General features: G+C 29.5%; 1 protein-coding gene across 2 annotated transcripts; it reads left to right on the forward strand.

Moving 5' to 3' along the window:
• Positions 1-2,895: 2,895 nt before the first annotated feature.
• On the forward strand, positions 2,896-10,693 carry LOC145187521 (O(6)-methylguanine-induced apoptosis 2-like). 2 transcript variants are annotated; one of them, XM_090077751.1, is made up of 10 exons: positions 2,896-3,098; positions 3,579-3,680; positions 4,593-4,641; positions 4,727-4,784; positions 5,188-5,257; positions 5,392-5,462; positions 7,356-7,408; positions 7,487-7,658; positions 9,748-9,929; positions 10,557-10,693. In XM_090077751.1, the coding sequence occupies exons 1-10, from the start codon at positions 2,988-2,990 to the stop codon at positions 10,622-10,624; spliced, it is 936 nt and encodes a 311-aa protein (XP_089933877.1). In that variant the 5' UTR covers positions 2,896-2,987; the 3' UTR covers positions 10,625-10,693. The 2 variants fall into 2 exon arrangements, with proteins under 2 accessions (XP_089933877.1, XP_089933878.1); XM_090077752.1 differs by lacking the exons at positions 7,356-7,408; positions 7,487-7,658.
• The last annotated feature ends 3,173 nt before the right edge of the window (positions 10,694-13,866 follow it).

Raw genomic sequence — 13,866 nt, forward strand, 5'->3', positions numbered from 1 at the left:
TATTTCATCAATTTTCTCTACAAAGTGGTTTGTAGCTTATTTAATAATGGAGTATTTTCTATATAAAAATAAAAGTGGCAAGAGGGCGCATATTTAGAATTGATAATAAGTATATATGAGCCATGTCTCTTCTCGTCATCTTGCCTCAAAGATGGTTCAAAAAAAAATTGAAGTCTTTAAAAAAGTGGCACTGCGCTAACCTCAGCTGTTGAAACAGCAAATCAAAACCTGACTACTTTAATTATCAGAAAAAATGAAATCAAGTGACATTATTTGTTGCCGGCAGTTTGCTCCATCTTATCATATTCTATGCCAGTTATCCTTCGGATGAACGTATTTCTATTACGGAAACATGTACCAAAATTAAACTTCAAAGAATGCTGAGATAAAACTACTGAACATTTAATTGAAGTGCAATGCAAAGTTCTCATAAATATCCCCTTTCCTACATCACTTATTTTATTAAGTAATAATGGAAATTGAAAAAGATTTTATATTGATAATGATAACTCAGTATTTTCCCTTAAAATATAACTTTATTGGATCAGAAGTTCCAGGGAACTAACAGGAACTATATAAGCTGTTCATAATGTTAAAATTAGTGGTTTATTGTACTTTTGATAACAGTTTGGCCCACCTCTTTCTGCATCTGCATGCTTTGTTAGCAAAAATTATGCGTTTGTTCCCAAAATGATGACGTTACAATAGCTACATGTTATGTTTTTTTTTTTTTTTTTTTTGTTATAAAATATTTTTTACTCAGTTTTCGCTGTAGTATATAACTAAGTGCCATCTTTCGAATGGAAAGTTGTCTGCTAGAAAGTACATGTTATTGAGAAATGGTTTACTCAATAAGGGTCATAAAGTTCTTCCCAGTTATAATCAAATAAAAGAAGCAAAGGAGAAAAGCGTTGTAGATGACAAAGAAACTAGTGAAACATCCGCATCTATAAAGCTTCAAAGCTTATCATACATCAAGACCATACATCAAGAGAAATTCTGGAAACAGAATCAAAGGAGAATATACAGAAACTACAAAATACTAGTTTCAGGCGCGGATCCAGGAACTTCTAACTGTGTGGCCAACTTTTATTTTCACGGTTTAAATTTTGGTAAAAGATCTATATTTTAATATTTTTTCACAGCATTTATTGATTGAATAAAACGTTGGTAACGTATAATAAGAACCGTTTCGGCCATGGCAGAAATCTCTATAGCCAAAATTCGTAAATTACGGCCGGCAAATTTAAATTTTTAGGGATATTCCTTAAGCGAAAAAACCAAAGACTAACATGGCTGCCGTTAAATTTAAACTATATGGCCATTGCCACAATCGTCATCCCTTAGATCCGCGCCTGAGTTTAAATACTACTTTAGTAAAACATCCGCATCTATAAAGCTTCAAAGCTTATCATACATCAAGATCATACATCAAGAGAAATTCTGGAAACAAAATCAAAGGAGAATATAACGGAACTACAAAATACTAATTTGCTTTTAATATCAAAAAGGGGATGTGATGGACCCTCAGGACAAAATAGATATAAATAAAAAATCACTTAAGGATTATCTGATGAGTACTTACTCATGGCTTCAACGGTCTCGTTTAGGCTTCAAGAAGAGCGGTGTATGCCAGGACTATCATCATCCAGTTCAAAAGACTGAAAATGCTTTTGGAAAAATTGTAAGCCGGCATCAAAATATTTTTGTCGACCAATTTCGTTTGAATACACGGCAAGAACTAATGAAAAAACATTGGAGGTAACAAACAATATAAAAAATCAAATAGCAAAACTAGCATCAACTATGGTCAAAATTCATGAACGTCAAATCACTTTGTTAAACAATTGTTATAATACACTTATTAGTTCATCATGTTTCATTTGTAAAGCTACTACTTCACGCTTCAGTGATTTTGACGGAGATAGAGAAATCAATGAAGAAGACCTACAACTTATTTTCTTATTATATTTTCTAAATATGTAGTGATATTTTTCTTAATTCTAAAAGTGTGACCTTATTAACGCTTTATTTTTGTGACCTTATTTTTTAGAGCAAATATGCCGTTCTATACGTCTGTTTGATGATTACTAAAATTACACGGTTGCTAGGGCTCCTTAGTTTCAATAGCAGCATCGTCGATTTAGTAGGGGTTGTAGTTAAAATTAATCTGATATTTGCTTCCGTTTTCGCCACGATTTTGGCTTTTCGTCGCACTGTGCACCGCCTAAACATCTGAGCAAACCCTATTTAACAGGCTCTTGTTATCTAGTATCTATGCAACGTTAGTTTAATTAAGAAATGTCTGCCAAATTACACGTGTGTAGAGGAAAAAGAAAGGATGCTAGCTTTTAACATGTTGGAGAACTTTTAAAATCAGTTTTTAAAGTCTTTTTGTTATTCGTTTTTAGTGTAGATTGCAGTTTCATTTTTTTTCCTTTTCCTATCAAAAAAGTCTAAATTATGGTTTCAAAAAGCTGAAAAAATTAAAACACTGCTGCTACCCAAAATCTAAGTGTTTTTGGGTAGCAGTAGTGTTTTAATTTCTGTTTTTACCAGGGTTTTTTTTTTACTCATTTGTAAAAAAGAACGGTTAATTGAAATTCGAAAGTAAAAAAAAAACAAACAAAAAAACAAACAAAAACTAACTGAAAATATGCAAAAATTGCCACTCCCTTGATTTTCCCTTGCAACTGTCATGCAATTAGTTAACTGTCTCTTTTAACTAGAATATGTTGCTTGATTTTTATAAAATTAATACACTAAGTATATTAACATAAATAACATAACTTTATATAATAGTTTTTTAATTTTACAAAGAAAAGTTGACTCTTGCATAGGCACATTCATGCACACACCCATGTATTCTCTGTCTACTGCATGTCCATTTACTGTTCACCTTTAAAATTAGATTATTTTATTTTCATTTATAGAATTATTTCAAAAATAAATAATAAATAAAAAATGAGATTCTACTAGTATAAGAAATGGTGGGAGCAGCTCCATCAATTCCAAGTAAATACAAAACCATTGTCATTAAAAATGATGAAAAACTAGCTTTTAACATCGGGAGTAAAAGATTCTTGGAAAATAATCAAGTATGTAATGTTTTAACATATTTACGAATACTAAATCAGATTTTTTTTAATGATAAAAAAATTCTTGCAATTCATCTTTTGATCTGTGTTTTTTTTTCCTCTATATCCTCCTTAAGGCTATATTGCTGAGGTATATTACAATTCTCAGGCAAAATATGCTTAATTGCCAAAAAAGTATTTTAAATTAATAGATTTAAAAAAAAAATTATTTTATCTTATGCATTTAAAATCAGATTTACATGACTATGTAACTTAATCCCTTTTTTTATTTATATTAGGTATTTACATTAGGTATAGGTTACCATGTAAAGTTAATATCTTTAGTGTTACAAAGTAATAATATAGCTTATTTAACTTTGTTTTTTTTTTTTTTTTTTTGATTTTATTTTAAATTTGTTGTGATATAAATGTAAAATAACATGTATTGTTTTATATGCATAATAATTAATATTTAGTTTATTAGATAACTTTTAAATTTAGAGTGATGGGCCAAGTCCTTTGAGTTATGATGTAACAAATACTTTGGTAAACCAGAATAATTGTTCTTACTCAAAGAAAGGATTTGGAGGCTTTGCTTCTAAAGTAAAGATTTATTTATTTCTCTTCTTTTGAATACATGTACTTTTTAAGCTCCTAAAGAGGTGATTTGCATAATTATCTGAATAACCATAGTCATATGAAAATATAGTCTAGCCAGTTGTAGACCATTATTGTTCTCAGTTTTTTAAAATCCAGTCTACCAATGTAAGTGCATTAGATTTATGAAGAAAAAGGAAAAAGAAATTAATGTAAACGATTCATGGTTTAGGAATTTTTTGAAATTGGAGCCATATTATTATTTAAAATGTATCAGAATTATTTATTTTAAACAGTGATAAAATTCAGAATTTAAAGTGCATAGCTCTGTCAATTATTTCAGTTTAGAATATATAATAAATAAAGATAAAGTCATTTATACCAGCTTAAAAACTTTGAAAAGTGTTTGAAAAACACTACAATCATAATATTTTTATCATCAATACCATTAAAACTCTTTAGCCAGGTCATTACATACCTTAAGTCTTCCTTTAAAAGGTCTTTTAATGGAATGCTTTACCTTCTTCTGCATAACAAAGATGCATGCCCAAAGTGTTAGCTTGTTCTGTATCCCTAAAGAGACTTTGATCATCTAGAGTTATTAGTTAATTATAAATTTTTTAATAAGTTGAGTTGGAGAAATTTGGATACTAGTGCAACTTCTCTGAAACTTAGTAAAATGGATGAAGTGATTTTAGGTATGAGAATTATATTGATGATAGCCTTGAATTCACAATTTTTATAATTTTTGTTTCTACCAGACAATCATTCAATTAGTTTGCAATATAATTAGTTTCCAATGCAACATTTCTAACCTTTAAAAGAAGTTAGCAGAAACAGCTAAATTGGTGAGATTTGATATTCCTATGGCTATGATAAAACAACTAAATTAACTTGAACATGTCTTTTTTTTTTTAGGTTAAGCGGTTTGCCATACCACAAAGTAAACTGTTTTCAGTTGGTCCTGGTAATAGTTTAATCTTCCATTTATACTCATTGTTTACGTTTTTAAAAACTTTATTGTTAAAGTTTATTTTTGGATTTATTATTAGGTGATTATAATTTGGACCAAAAAGTTAATTTTGATTATAACCGTGCATCGTGTACTAGGTTAGTAGTTTGGAATGTTTTTAAAAGAAGTTTTTTTTTTAATTGTTATTATTGTAAAACAATAGTTGTTAAAGAATTGAAAGATCATGGTAGCAGTTACACTTATTTTTGATTTTTTTTACTGTGAAATTAGATGAGTATATGTATTACTTCTTTACAATTACACTTTGTATCTTTTAATATATCTAAATTATATTTAAGAAAAACTCTTAATTGAATTATATTTAGGTATAACTAAAACATTAGTGTGATTATAATCAAAACATTAGTGTAATTTATTAATCATGATTTATTAATCATGATTTATTAATCATGATTAAAAACAAAATCAGTTAGGCCTATGCCGTTGAAATTAGAAACTAAGTTCATGTATCTAAATATAAATTTGTAAATTTACGAACAGAAATTTTCACCCTCCGATTGTTGTGCATAGAAGCAATAAATTTATCACACCAGCACCAAATCACTATGATGTAAGTTGTTTCTAATTATTTTGATTATTTTTATGTTGTTTATTGTATAGCATTTTGAGAGTTTCTAGTTTAGTTTTTTTCAATCTCATTCCAATTATATGGCATAATAACTGTAGTTTTTTGGTTTTTCAAAGGTATGTGGAAAAATTTCACCAAAAATAGCTTTCACAAAAAATTTATCTCCTTGTGTTGGATTTATGTCTCAGTGAGGTTTTCTTACAGTTACCTTTGTAGTTAGTCTAATTATAGTTTGAAATGTTTAGTTGATGTTTTTTCTGTTTTGATGAAAATCAGATAAAATATTTAATAATTTTTTTTTCTCACTTAAATTTGCAATCTTTTAAATTTAAGAAATATAACAACAATACAGCTTCTGATAGTAGTAGTTAGATAGTATAAGTGTTTTTTTCAAGGAATATTCAGTAAGTAAATGGTTTTCTATAATCCAATATCATAAGTTGATTTTACCAAATATGTTTTAGCAATCTTTGGTTTAAATAATGCATACCGATTGCTGTAAAGTAACAATCATGCCTTCATAGGGTAAAAAAAGGTTTTATATAAGTTCAAGATGAGTGTTTAACAAAATCTTGAAAGTTCTTTACCACATGAGCAAAATTTTGTATAACTTTTGTTTGTATAGATGGGATCATTTTGAAATTAATTCTAATTGAATCAGATTAACAAAAGTCATTTGTGTAAACACTTTAATTTCCAAATTCACAGGAGCAAAGAAACTAATTTTTCTGTAAAAAGTGCCAGATATGAAAAAACCTTAATTCTTGCAAGATGTCCACTTTCAGAGTTTTATTTAATAGAAGGATATGTTAAACATCTTTACAAAAGGTTTTTTTAAAATAGTTTTATTATAATGGGTTAGTTAAATGAGTTGGCTTAAAATGCTTATCATATATCCTTGTGTATAACCCACAATTTTTTTTCAAAAAAAGTCTTCAAAAGTTTTGGGTGCAGGTTATATAAAGGGCTGTAATAAAAAGTATAACACATTGGTCACTAAATGGGTAAGAGATACATGGGATAATAATCCTTCAGAGATTGTGAAAATAGCATTCCTAAAATATGAAATCGTTAATGCAATCGATTGATCTGAGGATGAAACTCTTTATTCTAATGAAGAACATGAAGATCTTGATGGCTTTGATGATCTCTATGATGACAATGTTGATAACTATGGTTTTGAAAGCTTATTTGGATTAAGTGAATGACATTTTTGTCTTTATTGTTCAATGTAAAACTTTTTGTTAAAAGTAAATTAAAACAAAAAGTTTTTTTTATTTTATTTTACTTTTACACAAAAAAATATATGGATCCATTCTGTGGGGTATACATGAGTCAAACAACTTTTTGGACTTTTTTTTATGAAAAGTTTAGGGTGCTGGTTATACACTGGGGTGGGTAATACATGAGCATACATGGTAATATGGTTGTTAGAAATTATCATGGAGAGAAATTTGAAGGAAATGAGACAAGTTGTTGAAAAACTGATGATTTATTATCAAGGGGTGTATTTTGGGATATCAGCTGATTAAGTGTTCAGCCATTTATCAAGGTGTTAACAATAAACAAATATGTTCATATCTGCTTTTCCATTTTACACTAAAATTCTTATAAAATTCTTATTTACGGCCCAAATTTGGAAGCTCAAATATCTAAAAAGATTTATTTAATTATTCTGAGTCAATTATAACCATTTTCAAAGATGAGCACATCTATAAATAAATGTTATTACTGACCATATCAGTAAAACAATTATTGAATTATCAGTTGTCAAAGTATTTGTTACATCATAGCTCAAAGGACTTGGCCCATCACTCTAAATTTAAAAGTTATCTAATAAACTGAATATTAATTATTGTGCATATAAAACAATTTGTTATACAATATTTATATCACAACAAATTTAAATCAGAAAAAATAAGTAATTACTATAAGTAAATTGAGATTTTTGTTTGTATAAGAGATTTAGCTAAATCTTTTCAAAATGAAACTATAACCTGATTTAAAATCTGTATACACTGAATATTAATATTATAAAGTTCTTTTTTTTTTAAAAAAAAATCTTTTGACTTTTTTTAAGGTCAAAGCGTGACTTTATGAATGTAAAAACAAATAAAGACTTGCCTGCCCCAGGTGTGTATGCAGAGCGAAATATATATGCTTAAAAAGGTAAACCTATTAGTTTAATATTTTTAGTCTACTTTTATTCAGGTGCTTACAATATCAGCGAGGAACTTACAAGTTCTAGGTCTCGAGCTGTACAAGCACCATTTAAATCAACTTTGCAACGTGGTATGATGGTTCCCAAGTCTATATTGGAAAACCCTGGCCCTGCAGCATATCATCCTTACAATATTGAACCTGCTTATAAGCCCAACTTTCAGTAAGAAAATTTGAATAATACTTTTGTTATTTAATTATAATAAAAAAATAGTTATTTTTTATTATAATTAAACAACAATTTAATTTTTTTTATCTGTAACCATTTTTGGTAACTTGTTGCAGAATGTGTAAAGTAATTTTTGATGATTTTTTTAACTTTTATTTACTTTGATTTTTATTGCTATCGTGTTTTAAGTTTTACACTCTCCTAAAAGTAATTTAAATTGGAAAAAAGAATAAAGGAAGAATTACTGTAAACTCTTTATTTAAATTGCAACCAATAATAAGTTTATTTTTGTACCCTCTGGATATCATGATTGACATATGTCAGTTTAGTTTTGTTGATTTTTTAAAACTTACGAAGTCACTAAAAATATTTCCCATCATAGGCGCCTGTACGTTGGGGAAAGGGGGTACTTGTCCTCCTGTTTCCTTTGGACTTGATATATATATAAACACACACATATACACACACATACATAGTGGGGTGCTTAAATTTCCGCCAGTGACATTTTGTACTCTAATTTTTTCTAATTAAGAGTTATGATTTTCAATCATTATGAGATGTTAGTATGATATATAGGAAACAAAAGAATATTATTTTTTTTTGTAAATGTATTTATTATTTTAATTGTTACATTTACATGTGCGAAAAAGTTTCCGTCCGCATAGTTTAATTGAAGCGCAAGGATGTTCAACAACGCATTTACAAATAATAGCGCGTTGAATGTTTACATTAAGTCCATAGAAGGTCGTGAGTGCATAAACGTGGCTCGACGCAAATCTAAATCCATGAGAGAGAATTAAACTTGTGAAACTATTATCGATAGATAAATCAACCGTGAACAATATTATTGTAAAACTGTTGTGAATATGGTTTAAAAGCTTGTTCACGTTTCATAAAACTAAAAAGTAGATTGTATTATGAAACTCAAATCAACTGCGGATGTCAAGGAAACTGCTGCAGAAATGGATGAAACTTATGGATGAACACCTAGCCAATGTTAGTCGTAGTACTTTGATACAAAGACTACATGATGTGGGGCTTTTTGGTTGTATAGGTGTTAAAAAACCTTTAATCGGTTAAAAGGATAAGAAGGCCCGATTTTATTTTTTAAAGATCTTAATTGGACTGTCAAAAGTTGGGAAAAAGTAATGAACCTCAGAAGAATCCAAATTTAGTATTTTAGGAAGTGATGGTAGATAACTTGCACGACGTCCTTTCACATGATAAATGACGTTCTGTACTAAATTCTAAATATTAAACACGGTGGAGGAACCGTGATGCTTTAGGGATTTTTTTTATGCACATGGAGTCCAAGGAGTTTAGATCTTGCAAGAATACTTTAGAAAATTTGTTATCATATGTTTAAGAAACAATACCGCAGAGTTGGAGATTTCAGTAGGATAATGAACCTAAACACATATCCAATTTGTTAAAACAGTGATATTCTGCTTCAAATGTGAAAGTTTTAAGCTGGCCTTGTCAAACGCAGGGCTTGAACCCAATAGAACATTTATGGGAAATGCTAGATCGTCAATTTCGAAAGCATAGATATTCAAATCAATTCGCATTATTTAAATCATTCAAGTAAGAATGGGGTAAAGTTCTGCCTGCCTGTATTAATCGATTACTTAAAAAAATGCCACATCCCAGCAAGCACACAACGTTGAAACAACGTTGAAATAACGTTGATCGACGGTGATCAACGTTATTTCAGCGTTGTTTAAACGTTGTGTGCTTGCTGGGATCTTTGTGCGGCTGTTACCGCTGCAAAAGGTATGGCTACAAAATATGGATACAAAAATTTTATTATAAATCTAATATAGAACATACGGGCCAATAATTTTTCTTATAGTAAAAAGTGACCGGAACCTTTTCCACATGTGAATATATATTAATCTTCATGATAAAGCATAAATAATATTCTTTTGCTTATATTGTTCTTATGTTGCTTAATTAAATCAAAAAGTTTCTATTTTTTCTATCACCTTGTAATTTTAGTTACGGGCTGTTCACGTTTTCCATTTAAATTTTTGTGTCTTTTTTTTTTGGGAAAATTACTATATATTGTGTGTTTAATTTCCAGGCATAAACGCTACTTTCGCCTATTTTATCCTGTAGTTCAACTTCCATCAAAGGCTGTCACTCCAGGTCCTGGTCAGTATGACATAGTTAAGTATGAACCAATAAAGCTGCCTATAAGTAGTTCTATGTTCGTATCTTCTACCAACAGATGTGCCAAGACTGCGTTTAATGGTCCTGGACCAGGTACTTGTTTAAAATAGTGTTTTACTTCTCATACAATATCAGTTTTGCGACAAGTAAATTGAGAATGTTACAAAAATTAGATTAAAAAATTTGACTAGTAAAATTATGAACTTAAAACATGGTAATTGTAAAGTACTAATAGAAGTTATAAAGTGTTAAAAGAATGTAAACACGTTAAAGATAGCAAAACTGCCAGTGCGTACTCTCCTAATAAGGAGATATATGGTTGCGATCAACGTAAATCACCAGTTAAAATAAACACAATTTACCATCGGTTTTTAGCGCGTGTTAAGATAAGCGAAATAAATAACCGGTAAAACATTTAAGTTTTTGAAATTTTTAAGTAATTACCTTGGCCTAATAGAAAGTCCAATAAAGTATGTTCTAAATAAATTTTTTAATGAATTAAAGAGATGGAAAAACAATCATAGTCCACCTAAAAATTATCTGGAATCCGCAAAAAGTTACTGCTTTTCCCCATGTGGTATTCAGCTTTAAACTTTTCTGTTACTTTAACATGTATATTAATTACTTCCTTTGAAAATACTTATTATTTTTATTTTTCAGTTTTGCTTTCTTTTTCTTTTTTTAATTCGAAAAATCTAAGTAAAGACTGCTTCATTTTAGCTGAGTACGAACCGCACCAATTGTTGAGGAGATCGTTCATCTACAATGTCGAAAAGAAATGGATATAGAGTTTTTGTTAGAAGATTTGTATGATTTTAAATCATAAATAAGAAAAAGCTTTGTAATAGTGTCTGACAGCTTTGAGTATTGATTTCTTGTATCAAATGATGGTTTGAAGGCAGCTGGGTCGTTTGATGGAGCCCTGTTCACCAGGTATGATTTCAAAAACCATGCTTCATAGCAGATAAAGATGAGGAAAGACGTTGTCTTTAACAACTTATCCTCATGATCTTCACAACCTTCTTTATAAGTGTCTCCTTAAAGTGAAAGATGTGTACCTCCAATATATATTTCTTGCGGAGGAACAAGAGCAAGTGAATGTTGACAATTTTATTATTATATTTAAACATCTCTCATCCAAATACTATTTTGTTTTGTATCGTAGCTGATGGCAAAATCTATAATTATATTGGCCACCCCCATGGGGTTTTCTGCCTGAATTACTCCAAGAAGAACATCGTTAGTGACATCAATTTCTAGGAACGACGATGGTCATCAGCGATGTGTGATCATCTTTACCGTGACATTAATATTAAGACCCTCTACTATCTGCACCTCATTTTAGATAAAAATTTTAGAAAAAGACCAGGTCTGTTGTAACAGCTTATAAAAACAGTATTTGTTTGCAGCAACTTTGATTTTTTCAAAAATTTTTGCGAGATGATTAAATAGGTCTTGGTAACGTATTAATCTATCATTACAGTTTTAATGTAAATCTTAGTTATCTCGTGGTAGTAAAAATGAATAAAAATAAAAAATTGTTGCAACACATTATGAGAAAAATGATCAATTCGTCTGTAATTTATGTTTCACAGAAATTTTGCAATCCTGTTAAAAAAAATTGTTTTGTAAGAAACTAAATTAGAATTTCGTCCATTATTATAATAAAAAAAGTCCATTATTGGTTAGGAATAATTAGGAAAAGCGTAAAATCAATTTTCAAAAAAAAATTTTTAACTTTTGCAATTTTTTTTTTATTTCCTTAAGTTTTTTTTATAGCTGATGTGTTATCATTACAGCTATGAGATTAAAAAATTTGGGTATAAAAAATAAAAATCATTCTTTAAACGGCGTTGTTACAACTTGTCTCTGTAACGACTAGCCACGGTCTCTCCTACTACGAAGTATTTATTTATTTTTTCATCTGTCATTTCATTTATTCATCCGTTCATTTCTATAGTCATTAATTATACTGGATTTATATGTTGTATTATATTTTACTTGTACAAATTTCTGAAAGTATAGTTATAAAACCTCTACTAAAATTCAGAATAAAAATCTAAAATTCAGGAGGATGGTATTGTGAGGAAAGGAAACGAAAGATATTTAATTTTTTTGTTTGTTTATAACTATTTCATGTATCAGCCAAAATGTTTTACCAACATGGGAATAGAAACTTCCTTGGTGCGATTAAATGAATTCATTGAGGAGTGCGGCAAATTGGTGGTTTGAGAATTTATTCGCGAAATCAAGAGGTCAATTCACCATCATCACGGTACTCCCGATTCGTCCTACAGCGAGCAAATAACTTTTGTTTTTCCGCTTTTTATGTTTCGATGAAAGTATGCAGTGAGAAATCAAAGTAAAATTCCCACAGTTTGAATTAATGTAGTGTACACATTACTGAATTATTGGTTCCTGTGAAATTCTACTTTGGAAATATTCAAAATTTCTAAATTCTGTTCTGCTGCAGCCCAGTTCGTTGGAAAATCCTTCAGGAGGAGACAGGACAATTATTACATAAATTGTCTATTATTCGATGGAACGCAAAGATTAAAGCAGTCAAGCCACGAGCATGGAAGCCGAGAGAGATCCAGAAATCGTAAGACCGTTTTAAAAAATTAGACCTTCCCGCCGAAAATAGTAATGAAGTACATTCTCTTACAAAATAAATGAAACGTTTTGAGTTTGTTGTTTTCACTGCTTTCATTTTTAAATGTTTGATGGCAGCTAACAACGTAACCTTCTTCTCCAGTCCGTTCAACTCAATCTTGATAATGAATTTGAAGATTTTTGACCAATCTAAATCAAATCTGATCATCTTGGAATTTATTTTGAAGGAGACAACAGAAGTTGCAAAAAACTTGAAATTTGATGAAATCATGTTTGCTGAGGAGAGAACGTGAAAAAAGAATTTTCATAACGAAACTGCAACAGAACAACCAGCTACAACCAGAAGAAATCACCAAAAAGTTTTGATTATGATGAGTTCAAAATCGCACTGGAGAAGTTGTTTAAAATTTCGCTATTAAAAGGGCCTGCAAAAGCTCTCTACGAAGCTGCTGATACACGCACCATACTGATCTGCATAAATATTAGTCACACACTCATACACATAGACTTAAACACTGTGAGCAAGACAAAAAAACACATGTACAACCCTCACAGTACCTACGGGGCTAATTAGGGCAGAGCGTCGCATTATTTACCAGTATTCTATATCTTTTATAATTAAAATTTTTAAATTTCCGTGTATTTAACACTTTCACCATTATATTGCTATAACTTGATCATTATTGTGAGGCAGGTCTTTTTACTTTTTTGTTACAACTACTAATACTATTTTAAGTGGTTTTCTGTTACGTTTACGTATTTAGATTAGAGTTATGGTGTTAGTAGTTCGTAAATTATGAGAGTTGAATGTGTATAGTTGTAGACTTAATTATACTGCGCGTGATACTTTTCTTTTAGAAAATGCTATCATCAACAACCAATTATCAATTTTAAAATGTAATAAAATTATTTACAGTACAATCTCTCTAATTCGAACTTCATGGGGAAAAAATAAAGTTCGAATTAGAGAGATTTTCGAATTATAGAAAGTTGATTTATTTTCAAATATTCTGGTCAAATTACAAATAGAAATGAAAAAAACAAACAAATAGTGATTCTTAGGCCTAAATGCAATAGACATTATGTGTTTTAAACTTTTTTATTAAAAAAAAAAGTCAGTAATTGTAGATCGCCTTTTTTGAATATAAGCTCATTTGTTTGAAACATTTAAAAACCGCTTTGTCATTGTTAACATGATAATACGTATCAACCTTCACCCGTTTAGCCAAATTTCCTTGACAAAAAGCATCAAATAATTTATCTTTATTCATTTTCCAGGTTAAAAGAATGTTTGGTGGATTATCAAAGGTTTTCGAAACCTCCATTTGTTTTTCCTTTCTCCAATTTCAGTAGAACATCGTGTTTCCGCTTTAAATTGGTTTCTTTATGCGGTCTCTTTGATGCCATGATGTTTTTT

The sequence above is a fragment of the Hydra viridissima genome, unplaced genomic scaffold (genome assembly GCF_058129835.1).
Source record: "Hydra viridissima isolate aposymbiotic clone 2 unplaced genomic scaffold, HvirCarnegie_v1 scaffold_2, whole genome shotgun sequence".
Lineage (NCBI taxonomy): Eukaryota > Metazoa > Cnidaria > Hydrozoa > Anthoathecata > Hydridae > Hydra > Hydra viridissima.

Coding starts and splice junctions, on each gene's coding strand:
- LOC145187521 (XM_090077751.1), top strand. CDS start 2,988: ATGGTGGGAGCAGCTCCATCAATTCCAAGTAAATACAAAACCATTGTC. Junction 3,681..4,592: donor TTGGAGGCTTTGCTTCTAAA/GTAAAGATTTAT, acceptor TTTTTTTTTTAG/GTTAAGCGGTTTGCCATACC. Junction 4,642..4,726: donor ACTGTTTTCAGTTGGTCCTG/GTAATAGTTTAA, acceptor ATTTATTATTAG/GTGATTATAATTTGGACCAA.